Source organism: Mastigoproctus giganteus, chromosome 11, assembly GCF_048544385.1.
Source record: "Mastigoproctus giganteus isolate SK-2022 chromosome 11, ASM4854438v1, whole genome shotgun sequence".
Classification (NCBI taxonomy): domain Eukaryota; kingdom Metazoa; phylum Arthropoda; class Arachnida; order Uropygi; family Thelyphonidae; genus Mastigoproctus; species Mastigoproctus giganteus.
Window position 1 is genome coordinate 103,584,350 of NC_143585.1, and position 13,905 is coordinate 103,598,254.

The 13,905-nt window shown below is 38.5% G+C and overlaps 1 protein-coding gene across 1 annotated transcript in view; it reads right to left on the reverse strand.

The window, feature by feature from the left end:
• Positions 1-13,905, reverse strand: part of LOC150078317 (protein SERAC1-like) — a 295,680-nt gene that overhangs the window by 219,059 nt on the left and 62,716 nt on the right. The window contains exon 4 of the mRNA XM_090384527.1: positions 9,814-9,944. Coding sequence (XP_090240653.1) covers positions 9,814-9,944 — 131 coding nt within the window. The remainder of the gene's footprint in view (positions 1-9,813; positions 9,945-13,905) is intronic.

The window sequence follows — 13,905 nt, forward strand, 5'->3', positions numbered from 1 at the left end:
CGAACGCCTGCAACGGTGGAGTGAATTCTTCAAAGCTTTGTATAATCGCGACCCACCTAAGGGACCGCCAGCAACAGCACTCTCGATCGACCCCCCTGAGGTCTCCATGGTCGATGTTGAGCCTACAGTAGAAGAAGTGAAAGCAGCCATACAATCCCTGAAGAATGGCAGGGCACCAGGAGTGGACCAAGTCACCACAGAAGCGATCAAAGCCGGGGGAGATGTACTGCTTCGCTGACTACACTCGCTCCTCAAAACCATCTGGTGCACTGAACAAATTCCGCTAACATGGAGGAAAGCCATTATTGTACCGATCCACAAGAAAGGTGATAACCAGGACTGCAAGAACTACCGTGGCATCAGCCTCCTTTCCATCATAGGAAAGGTCTTTATGAAGATCATCCAGTCAAGACTGCAAAAACATCGCGAGCAAACCAGTCGAGAAGAACAGGCAGGATTTAGACCCGGTCGAGGATGCTGTGATCAAATCTTTGCCATTCGTCAGCTGATGGAGGAGAGGATCCGGTGTGAACAGCGAACCGTCATTGTTTTCATTGACTTTAAGTCTGCTTTCGACTGTGTCCACCGGCCTGCCTTATGGAAACTACTAGAGGTTGAACATGTACCTCGAAAAGTCATCACACTCCTCCAAACTGCATACAACGGTTTAACGCCAGGTGCGCATCCAGAACGATTTATCTGAGGAATTTACCATCCAAACTGGAGTCTGCCAAGGGGATGTAGCCTCCCCGTTGCTTTTCAACATCGTGGTCGACGCCATTATGAGGCAAGCATTCAGAAACAGACAGGGCATACAATATGACAAGGATCACTATGTGACTGACCTGATGTTTGCTGATGATAGTGCTATCCTTGCCGGTAACGACGCTGAAGCCACAGACATCCTCTACGACATTGCCCGCATTGCCCGGCCATACGGTTTGAAGATCAATGCTGGTAAGACAAAGGCCCTGACAACAGATGGGTCGCAAGCCACCATCTATCTCGAAGGCGTCCAAGATCGAGCAAGTGCAGGACTTTAAATACCTTGGGTCGCTGGTCCAGGAGAAGAAAGTTGCATCCACCATGGAAATCCACAGCAGAATTGGACAGGCGGCCACTGCATTCGCCTCGCTCAAATGGTGTCTGTGGAAGAGGACCAACATTTCCACAAAGTCTAAAATCCGACTCTTCCGGACTTTGATTCTGCCCATTCTTCTTTACGGATCGGAAACATGGATTTGTCTCAAGTTAGATTTGAACAAACTTGAGGTATTCCAAATGCGATGCCTGGCAGATCTTGGGCATCTCTCTTCGCGACCGCATCACTAATGATACCATCCACGCCAGATGCCAACAGCAACCAACCATTGCCGACCAAATCCAGAAGCGAAGGCTTAGATGGTTTGGCCACGTATGTAGAATGGGTACGAACAGAATACCATCCACACTCCTTTGGAGACAACGACCCACCCAATGGAGCATCCAACGGACCGCGCCTAGGAAAACGTGGGCCAAGCAAGTGGAAAATGACTTGAAGAGCCGACGTCTCGACCTTAACCAGGCCAGGACTGACGCCATGGATCGTAAGGTATGGAAGAACATTACAGAGCAAGTCCGAAACCCTGCAGCACCTACAGCAGCATACTGGTTGCGTGGCCAACCGCCTCCCCCAGCTGCCAGCTAAGGACCAAAGAAGATGAAGAACCACGCAGCCAACACGCTTGATCTTTTTCTCACAAACAATCCTTCTAAGTACACGGTTGAAGTTAGTGGTCCTTTAGGCACCTCAGATCACAACTTGGTGAATGTCTCTTCTCCAATGGAGCCTTTACCTCATGGCTATTCCCAACCTCGTATTGTTTGGCAATACAAGAATGAAAAATGGGATGACCTGTGAGATTTCTTTTCTTCTTTTCCTTGGTCGGATTACTTTTCAAAACTTCTGATGTTAACATTTGCTCGGATTGTGTCAGTGAAATTATTCTTGTAGGAATGGAATCTTTTATTCCACACTCCACTTTAAAATCTCGTCCTTTATCTAAACCTTGGTTTTCCAATAAATGTGCTAAGGCTGTTCAAGAGAAGAACGTTGCATATCATAATTGGCTTGTGTCCAATTCTTCACTTTCATTTTCTGCCTATGCTAAAGCTCGCAACAATTTTAAAGCAGTTATTAATCAGTCCAAACTAGATTTTGAACAGGCTAAGAGTAGAAAACTTGCTTCTTGCCCTAATGATAGCCAAGAATTCTGGTCTCTTGCCAAAGCTATTGGCCGCAACTTTTGCCCTTCTCTGCTCCCACCTCTGTCAAAACTAGGAGGATCTGTTGTCATTTCAGCCAAGAATAAAGCTGACCTGCTAGCATACTATTTTTCTTACAACTCCTGTATCAATGATCTTGATAAAACACCTCCCACCATTCCCAACATGCTCCATTCAATGCCGCCTGTGGTCTTCCGTCAAAAGGATGTCAGAAGGAGTTTGACGAATCTTGATGCTAAGAAAGCTCTAGGTCCTGATGGTATTTCTCCACTTGTTGTCAAAACCTGTGCTCCTGAACTTACTCCTGTTCTTTGCCTCCTTTTTTCACTTTCTTATTCCAAAGGTGTTTTTCCTTCTGTTTGGAAATTTGATCATATCCAGCTAGTTCCTAAAAAGGGTGACAAATCCCTCCCATCAACTTATCGTCCCATTGCAATTACTTCTACTCCTTCTAAAGTAATGGAAAAATCAATTAACCGCCAACTCAAACTAATTAGAAACCTTACGTCTGATCAATGAACATCAGTATGGATTCCATCAGTGCAGTGTTGATCCACTGGTAATCGTTTGGCCTATGTTATCCATTTATTGACAAATTCAATGAAAAAGTTCGGGGAAACACAAGCAGTTGCTCTGACATCTCAAAGGCTTTTGATCGTGTTTGGCATAAAGGTCTCCTAAACAAGCTTCCATCTTATGGTTTGCCAACTGTTTTTTGCAATTGGTTATCCAGTTTTCTCTCTGATCGCTCACTGAGGGTGATGGTAGATGGCTCTCTGTCTTCTAACTTTTCCACTAATGCTGGTGTCCCCAAGGTTCAGTTCTTTCCCCCACTATTTTCCTCTTGTATATTAATGACCTTCTTCCATTGACTCGAAATCTTATCCATAGTTTTGCCGATGATAGCACTTTGCATTCCACTTTCCAGTTTGAGAAACCTTGCCCTGCTCAATCAACTTCAACTTCTCGAATATCCGCTACCAATTCCTTAAATTCCGATCTCCAGGTAATTCGCCAGTGGGGAAAAGAACTTAGTTGATTTCAATCCTAAAACTCAGTCTTGTCTTATATCTCACAAAAAGGATTCTTCTGCTCCTATGCTTATCTTTGATGACACTAAGTTCTAGGAAAAATGATATATCTCTTTTGAGGATTACCCTGACTTCTAATCTCTCTTGGCACAAGCACATTACAAATATTGCTTCCTCTGAATTTAAAAAACTTGGTTTTCTCTTTCGCTGTCGGCATTACTTTTCTTCCAAACAGCTGTTCATTCTGTACAAATCGCAAATCTGCCCTATCAGGGAATATTGTTCCCACATCTGGGGCGGTGTCCCCAAAACCTCTCTCAGGCTTCTAGATTCCATTCAGAAGAGGGCAGTTAGGTTAATTAATGACTCATCTGTAACAGAGTCTCTCAACTCACTGTCTCATAGATGTACTGTTTCTGCTGCATGCCTTTTCTACAGATACTTCCATGGGCACTGTTCTTCTGAATTGGCTTCTATAATTTCCACGCTCTCTTTCAAAACAGTCCAAAACAAACTTCAAACTCACAGAAACTTTTCATCTTACTCGTTTATTCATTCAACTGCTGTTTTCTGGAACAACCTTCCTTCGTATGTATTTCCTGAAAATTACAGTCTACAGAAGTTCAAGTCGAATGTCAACAAATATCTTCTTTCGTCTTTTCAACCTTCAACCCAAGCACGGTACTAAGTACTATAGGTTCTAATACTTCTCGTGTTTGGGGTTTACATTTAAAAAAAAAAAAATACAGTCATCCCCCGATCTGCACAGTTTTTTTATTGTGCAGGCAGATATTTACTACCAAAATTTTAGATTGCATGGCAAGTTTCGCTATCTGTACAATTTTTGTTTATGAAGCTTCAAAAATACGAATGAAGAGCAGAATTTGAAAATTTGTTTTTTTTAGATGATTGAAGATTTCATTGAAGGAGAAGCACATTTCACCATAATAACATAAAATCCCACAGAATTCCAGCTCTAAGTATTATTGCAAATCCAATAAGATCGAGTTTACTACCTGTTTATAATTAGATTCCACTAACAGAAAAGCCCAATAAACAAGAAAGTGCAAATTGTTTTTTATAAAAATATCATAAAGGCATTCAAAACTGATTCTTATAACCAAACCAAGCAATAAAGGGGGTCCTCATTTGGGACCCCCTTCATCAGTTATCCTATGTTAGCTGTTCAGACAGAATCTTTTTCTGGTTTGCACAACATAAAGTGTTTTAATCACTAAGAATTGCTTTTGCTGATTTAATATTTTTTATCTGTGTAAAGTGTATGTTTAATTAGTGCCTAAAATGAAGAAAGCTACAAAAAAAAAAAATTTTTAAATTTAGAGATAAAATTGAAAATCATTAAGGAGTTAGAAAATAGTGAAAAGGTTGTGACATTGGCCAAGAAATACAGCATAAATGAATCTAGCATTCGACAAATCAAGGAAAATGCTGAGAAAATTAAAAGTTCAGTTATCTGTTCCACATTATCGGCTGCAAAAGGCACTACAAAAGTGAGAAATCTGTTAATAGAGAAAACTGAAAAATTACTTTCTTTCTGGATAGATCTTAATCAAAAGAGAATGCCTCTTAGTTCAGATATTATTTGCACCAAAGCTCTGCAAATTTTTAATTGCTTACATGAAGAAGCCGGTCCATCCAATGCAGACATCTTTCAGGCTAGTGAAGGTTGGTTTGAAACTTTTAAAAAGTGTCAGTCTTCACAATTTAAAATTAATGGGTGAAGCAGCCAGTGCAGATATGGAAGCTGCTTCTTTGTATCAGAAAACTTTAAAGGATGTTATTGCGACTGAAGGCTATCTAGCAAGTCAAGTGTTTAATGCTGATGAGACAGACTTATTTTGGAAGTGTATGCCAAGCCGATCATTCATTTCAAAAGAAGAGAAAACTGCTCCAGGTTTCAAAGCTGCAAAAGATAGGTTAACACTTTTGTCATGTGGCAATGCAGAAGGTGACTTTAAGTGTAAACTGCTTCTAATTTATACATCAGAAAATCCTCGTGCTTTTAAAGAAATATCAAAAAGTTCCTTACCAGTTCATTGCAAATTGAGAAAAAAAGCCTGGATCAAAAAAGCTAAAATCATCAAGGACTGGTTTTTAAATTGCTTTTGTGTCAAAACAAAAAAATATTGCCTAAAGAAGAACATAGCATTCAAAATCTTGCTCATTCTCGACAATGCGCCCAGTCATCCTGCAAATTTATCTGATCTGCACCCAAATGTGAAAGTTACCTTTCTTCCAGCGAATACAAGTTCGTTAATTCAGCCGATGGACCAAGGTGTTATAGCTTCTTTTAAGCTTTATTAACTAAGAAGATCTTTTTTACAATTAGTAGAAGCTACTAATGGAATAGGCAATCTTTCAATTTGAGATTATTGGCAGAATTATAACATTCTTGATGCTGTAAAAAATATTGAATTCGTGCAGGGTTAAGTTAAGAACTCAACAATGAATGTACTGTGGAAAAAGCTGTGGCCACAAAGCTGCACTAAAGAAGCCACGGTCTAAATTCTGGAAGTAGTTGAAATTGTGAGAATTGGCAAAATGATTAGAGGAGAGGGATTTGAAGAACTGGAATGCTTCTAAGCAAACAATTTTAACTAATTTTTTTTAAAAAGTGCCAGATACCGTTGCAAGTTTATTACAGTAAAGCAGCGACGAAGAAGCAATGAATTTAGATTAAAAATTTGGAGCTGAGTATTAGCAAGATTAATTTTATAAACATGTTTGTAATTTTTTTTCTTTTTTTCTTACCGAATAAAGACAATTTTTTTGCACATTTTTTTTGTGTGTACAGGTATGGAATCCTCATTATGTCATATAAACTACTTTTCGCATTGCGTGCATTTGGACTGTGCAATGTTTTCCCAGAACGTAATCCCCAAGCAAATCAGGAGATGGCTGTATTTTAAAATTCTGTACAAATTACATGAAAATCAAATATATTTAAAACTTTTGTTGTTTTTTAAACAAGACTGCTTATTTATTCTTACTTAGTTTCACAACAGCTCATTCAGGTGATAGAATCTGTGTTAATTAAAAGTTGGATACTCATACTGGCCAAAGACAATGTTTTAAACAAATACCTTTTCTTAGAAGTCAGTCAAAAGTGGCATGGCATAGTAGGATTTTGTCTGACATTAAGGAGTCTTTATGATTGCATGTATAATTAAATTTTATATAGGATTTTGGTGAATGGTTTTACACACTACATAGATTCATCCATACAAATCAACACTTGGTTTTCAAATGAAGCTTGTTTTCACTGGATGAGATTGTGAACAAACAGGACATACAGTTTTTGGAAACAAAACTTTCCCACTAGTTCCATTTGGAAACAGAAAAGTGGTAAGAGAGGGAGAGTGAGTGTATCACAAGAAAAACAGCAATAGAGGGAAAGTGATTGTGCAGGCAGTCTGTCAAGTCATGATTTAATTGGCCCTTCTTCAAAAATTGTTAACATGCAGCAATACCTGCATATGCTTCAGAATGCCTTTCTACTAAAGCTCAAGGCAACTCAGCATACCAAGGACACCCAGTGATTTATGCACAACATTACTATGCCACATATGGATTTTCTGAACACTATTTTTCACCCTTGCATATTGTCATACCATTATCCTAATTGTCACAATGCTGCTATTAGTATTAGCAGTGGCAAATAATGCAACAAAGCAAGCTTATAAAGCATCAGCCAAAAAAATAAATAAATAAATAAAAAAAAATCCCATATCAAAGAAAATTGGAAATGAACCTGGGAAAGTGACTTATGGCATTTGTTTATATTAGCATTAGCATTAGTAGAGGCATTTGATGCAAGAAAGCAAGCTTATGCAGCATCAGCCAAAAAAAACCCACTTTCACTTCACCCCTCTGTTCGTTCAAAATATCTGTCCAGCCGAGCCTTAAACTTATTTAGGCTATCAACTTCCATGACAAGGGATGGAAGTCTGTTCCACCAACCAACCACCCTCTGGCTAAAGGCAAATTTCCGCATGTCTATCCTGCATCTGTCTTTCCTCAATTTGAATTTATGCCCTCTCAGCTGATTATTCTGAGCTAGAGGAAGAATCCCATCAGCATTGAGCATGCTCAAACCATTCAAGGCTTTATACACCTCTATCAGATCACCTCGCTGGTGCCTAGTCTCCAGACACTGTAATTTGCAAAACTTAAGCCTTTCTTCATAAGAGCACCCCTTTGTTCCATTCACTAATCTTGTTGCCCTTCTCTGTACTCGTTCCAGCAGCTCTACATCCTTCTTGAAATGAGGCCTCCAAACCTGTATACAGTACTCTAGGTGTGGCCTGACCATTGGAATAATCACCTCCTTATCTCTGCTAGAAAAATTCCTATATATCATTGACAATACACCATGAGCTACTCTTGCAGCCCATCTGCACTGCTCAGAGAGCTTCATATTTGCCTGCACAACCACCCCCAGGTCCCTTTCATTCTCTACCACTGTCAGTGTAGTACCACAGAGTTGATACGTTGCTCTGGGGTTGCTGTTTCCCATGTGTAGTACTTTACATTTGTCAATGTTAAACTTCATTTGCCACCTCTCAGCCCATCTGCTCAACCTTTCCAGATCCTGTTGCAGCAGCATAGTGTCAGTAGTGTCCTTGACAACCCTGCCTACCTTTGTATCGTCTACAAACTTCGACATTAAGCTTGATATACCCTCATCAATATCATTTATGAATACAGAAAACAATAATGGACCCAACACTGAGCCCTGAGGGACTCCACTAATAACATTAGTCCACGATGAGCAGTGTCCATTGATTACCACTTTCTGTCTTCTCCCCCTCAGCCACCCCTTTATCCACAGCAGCAATTTGCCTCCAATGCCACACTGCTCCAATTTGTGCAGCAATCTTCCATGTGCAACAGTATCAAAAGCCTTTCTAAGTCCAAGTATATAATATCAAAGTTATTCCCTGCATCCAGTTCCTTTGTGACTGCATCATAGTATCCAATCAAATTGGTCAGGCAAGACTTCCCCTTAACAAAACCATGCTGTGTCCGAGCTATAGCTGAAGTCTTGTCTAGATGATCCTGCAGTGCTTCTTTAACTAGTGCCTCCATTAATTTTCCTGGAACAGAAGTTAAACTCACAGGTCTATAATTACTTGTGTCAGCCTTTGATCCTCCTTTGTGAATTGGGGTGACATTTGCACATCTCCAGTCTGTGGGTACCTCCCCTGAGTCCAAGGAAGCTCTCATAATTATGGCTAAGGGTTTGCTTACTTCCTTTAATATAACTGGATAGATCCCATCCACCCCGGGTGCCTTTCTTGTGTTTATCTTCAACAATTTCTCCTCCACTTTACTCTCAGTTATTACAAGATTCTCTAGCTTACTGCTAGAGTTGAATACACCTCTGGCTTTCCCCTCGCTAAATAACTCCTCATGTGTGAATGTCGATGCAAAATATTCATTTAGTTTGTTAGCTACTTGAGCAGGATCATCAACCGTTGACCCATCGATATCAAGTGGACCAATCTGATTCATCCCCTTCCTTCTAGAGTTTACATAAGTAAAGAACTCTTTGCTGTTTTTCTTTGCATCCCTTGCCAAAGATTTCTCGTAATCTGCCTTCGCCTGCCTAACATCCTTTGTAACTTGGTTACAGATCAACTTGTATCTATCATAGGCTTCTGTGTCATGTGTTAATTTGTATGTATCCCATGCATGTTTCTTCTCTGCCATATGCCTCATCAGTTCATCTGACATCCATTTAGGCCTAAACCTTGAACAATATTTCTTAGTTGGTATGTATAGCCTAGTAGCTTCCAAGATAAGTTATTTGAATACTTCACATTTTGCATTTGCTGTTGGTAACATCATCAGTTGGTCCCACTGTATAGAATTTAAATATTGTCTCAGTCCATCGTATTATATCAGGTTTGTGAGTTGCAGCTTTACCATGGAATTCAAGGCTTTGCAAATCCCTTGGGAGAATTAAAACATGACTAGTTCTGCTGTTATCCAGATCACTAAAATCAGTTTGTAAGAGTGACTATTGAAATATGAGCTAAAAATATAATCATCCTCTTCAGGAATTGCTAAATCTTTGTGTGTTTTTGATTACCAGATAATTTCTTGAATGTTGTGTCACACACTGTTATATTCTCACTACACTTACTACAGTTGGTTATGAAAGATTTAGAGCAGCAAACAGCAGCTATAAATCTTTCATAAGTGATATCTGACAATCAATTTGAAATGAAATGATAATTTCTGAAATTTTAAAAATAGATATATTTTAAACTTAAAAGCAAGTATTCCAAAATTAAAATAACAGGGTTTACCTTTAATTTTAAATTAATGATATTCAATAGTATAAATTATTATTCATCATCAATTTGAATTAAATAAATAAACTTGAAAATAAATCTATTAAAACAAATAGAAAAAATTTAGTATTCTCAAATTAATCTGTTCATTAACATTAACTTTTACAACACATATTTTCAAGTTAATGAAAACTAACTTGTGTTTGTTGGCCACAGAGAGAAGAAAGAGGAGATGGAAGAAAGAAGCGGGAATCTGCAGTACGAGATCTTGCTAAACCAACAGCAGTTCTTAAATCGCAAGCCTGAGCAACTTCCAGATATTCTGCATCTGAAAAACCATACAGACATTTTACTTAAATATAGCAAAATACAAACATTGAATTTGTTACTTAAATTTTCAGAAAAAACTGAAGGCATCTGAGGCAGGTCAAACGTTTAGTCACCGTTTATATATTCTAATTAATCTTAATTCCAGAGCAGCACTAAAAATTATCTTAATTACTATTTTCTAAAAACATAAAATCATATAACTTTCAAAAGCAATGATTAATCAATCAGCATGTTTGACATAATTCAATTAATATTCAATAGTAAAACATAATAGATGTTTTGCAATTGAATATTAATTACACATACACACAGTTTACCTTCACTACTACAATGGAATAAAATGAAAACTTGATGAAAGTAAAATTAATATCTATATACAATAGACTGTCGAAATAATGGCACCCCAAATAACGAAACATTCGAGCTAATAGCACACTGAGATCGGATGTTTACATACAGCGCAGATGTCTTGCAGTACCAAAAAAAAAAAAAAAAAAGAAAACAGCAAGTCATGTGATTACTGTATTTGTTTACATTCACCATTTTGAAAGTGAATTCTGTACTGATATCACGGATTACGCCACTGTTTTACATTTATTTTAAATTAAAAATTCCTCGCTATGGCTCCTAAAGTTAATAAATCTCATACAGAGAAGAAAAGAAGAACAACATTAAACCTTAGTGACAAACTTGATATAATCCAAACTATTACATTAAGGTCACCCGAAAAGTTAATTCATATACCCATGTGTATTGTCTGTAAATTGCATGCCTGTTTTGCTGAATGAAAAACCCCAGTTTCTGCGGGGAAAACCTTGCTATCTATTCCTGAAACAAACTAATGCAGCCATGGAATGAAAAAAAAAGTCCATAAAAGTTCCTCGCATTGGCAACAGGATTTGAACCCGGGCCTTATCTAGCCAGTGTGAGGAGGAGGACGGTGACGATACCGCTTTGCTAACTGCTTTGATTTGGTAGTTGTTGGCGCATCGGCTTCTGTGGCCATATTGCACCTCCCAAGGTTTTTGCAGTACTTCGATCCAAGCCCGAGGCGGGAATCGAACCCGCGACCTTTGGGTTGCCGGGCAGGTACTTTACCCACTCGGCTAGCCCGGTCGGCTTGCTAACTGCACAGAATAAACTTGATATAATAAAGAAAATAGAACGGGGTGTAATCAGAAGTGTATTATGGCAGAATATAACATTGTATCATCAATATGTTTGGCTTTTTATGTGCAGTTAATAAAATTGCATTATTAATCTCTATTTCTTATTTAGCCTCATTATTTCTGCATTAAATATTAAAAATAAAACTTTCTAGATAATGGAAACAATTAAGTGCCATTATTCTGAAAGTCTATTGTATAAGAGGTGTCCCCATCAATATCCATCAATTTTATGTCCAGACATAAAAGAATAAAAAATAAATCTATAAAAAGAATTCATATGCCAATTTACATAGGACAGGTCACATGCTGTTAGCTACCAGAAACAATAATTTGTGATAGATATCATCTTGAGATAACGTCATATGAGCATTTAATAAGTCAGTTGCTAATACATTTTTAAAATTATGGATTCTATCTCACATAATATAACTAGATGGCAGTTTTGCCAAGATTGCTGCATTACAGAGTGCAAATGGCTTACATTCTGAAATGCATATATGGAAAGTAAGTTCTGTTAGCCCATAATTATTAACTATATGTTGAGCAAACCTAGAGATCAAGACCCACTAAATCAGGGACACAAACTGACAAGGTTATGAATTGTTGATTACTGAGCTAAGACACAGAAACCAACTGTCACTCTTCATACAGCAATTTTGAAACTTATTAGATTCTGATCAGCAAAGAGACAGGCAAAACAGAAAGACCAAATGAACAGACATTCTTACCCATAATAACTACTGAAATTAAAGTTATTATAGTACAATTAGTGTCCAAAGAAACTGAACATACTAAAAATTTGGCTGCTGCTTGCTGCATTCACCCTGTGTGGTGGTGGGGCACATGTGTCTTCAGTCTCGCAGTGAGTGCCATTCAAGTAGGATGGCTTGTGACCTTTGTGTGTAGTGTGTCTGCATTAGGTTACTTGTGCTTAAAATATTACTGTGCTTATGTGAATACCCATGGGTTCTAAGCAAAGCGCATCTAGTGACAGACAAAAGCCTAAAAGGACCAAGAAAGTGATGACTTTGAACGAGAAAGTGCAGATTCTAGATAAATGTCGAGAAGGGCTCATATACAAGGCTGTGGGCTGCATGTTTGGTGTCAATAAAAGTAATACGATAAGGATATAAGAAACTGAGATCAGACAGGCAGTGTAAACTGGTGGAATTCTTACTGCTAAATATGCAGCTTATGTACGTGATAACATGATGTTAAAAATGGAGAAAGCACTTTCATTTGGATCGAAGATCAGCACAAGAAAAGCTTGCCTGTGAACATTGGTATGATTTCTGCTAAGGCCCTCATTCTTTAAAACAAATCTAAGCAGCAAACCCCCTGTATCAGCAGCTGTTTGTTATTTGGTTTTTAGGAGCATTAGCAACTAAAACCATATTGCTCCGGGATATGCGGTTGTCATTCCCTGACCTTTCCGCATCCTCCGTATTTGGTGGTGATGGGCTCGAACCCCGGTCTAATCAGTATCAGCAGCACCATGTAAACCACTTTCATTGCCAGCAAAGGCAGGTTCCAGAAATTCAAGAGGTGTTATTCACTCTATAATGTAAAGATTACAGGAAAGTGTGCTGAAGCTGATCACGAGGCTGCTAAAGCCTACCCTGCGCAACTCAAAAAGCTCATTGAAGGGATTTGTTGTTTGTTTGGTTTTTAGGAGCATTAGCAACTAAGGCCATATTGCTCCAGGATATGCGGTGGTCATTCCTTAACCTTTCCGCATCCTCCGTATTTGGTGGTGACGGGCTCGAACCCCGGTCTAATCAAGAAGCGTGTGCTACGCACTGCTGCTCCTTCCCACCTGGCTACGGAGGCGCCTCATTGAAGGGAAGGGATATAAATCTGAACAGGTTTTCAATGCTGATGAGACAGCATTATTCTGGAAGAAGATCCCTCAGCGCACCTATATAGCTGTTGAAGAGAAAAAGGCCGCAGGATTCAAGGTCGCACGAGATCGGGTTACACTGTTAGTTTTCAGCAATGCAGCAGGCCATATGCTAAAGCTGTACCTAAAGCTGTGGGTCCTAGGACTTTAACTACTTCGTCAATAGGGTCGGCAGCGAAAATCGTAGGAGCCACCGCAACAAGCTGGGTCTCTGTTTCTGTTATGATGTACACGTTAAAAAGTGAGTACATATACATCGTAGCCGACCCGACAGAGACCAAAAGGAAGAATTAAAATTAAAGAATGTATAAAATATATAAAAATAAAAATAAATAAATAAAGCTAAGCTAAAAAGCTAAATTTTAATTTAAAAAAAAAAAACTAATTAAAAATTTTAATACCTTTTCTTGTTTGCTAACACTTTCAGTAATTTCATTATATCTTATTTTTATCGATATTATACAAGGTTTATATACATATATTAATATGATCTCTGTACAGAATCTTAGTTTGCGCGCGCGCGTGTGTGTGTGTGTGTGTGTCAGGGTGGCTCCCAGGCATAAGCCCCTGTGCCGTTGTAGAAACTACATAGCCAGCCTGAGGATTATTTAGAATAAAAGTGTGAGCTGGGCCCTGGTTTACTATCACTGTATGTCAGGGTCGGCAACCTTTTTTAAGTGAAAAGCCATTTTTGATCTAATTAAAAAAAAAACAGAGAATCCAAAGAGCTGCACCTCAGCTCAGCTCAAGGGGGGGGGTAAAGAAATGAAAAAGAGTGGAAGTGTTTTATTAAAAATATATATTTTTTGAAATATTATTTATTAATACTGAAAAAGCATAACAAACGTCCAATTAGATACGAATTAATGTGACTTTTGCTGTTAAACTTC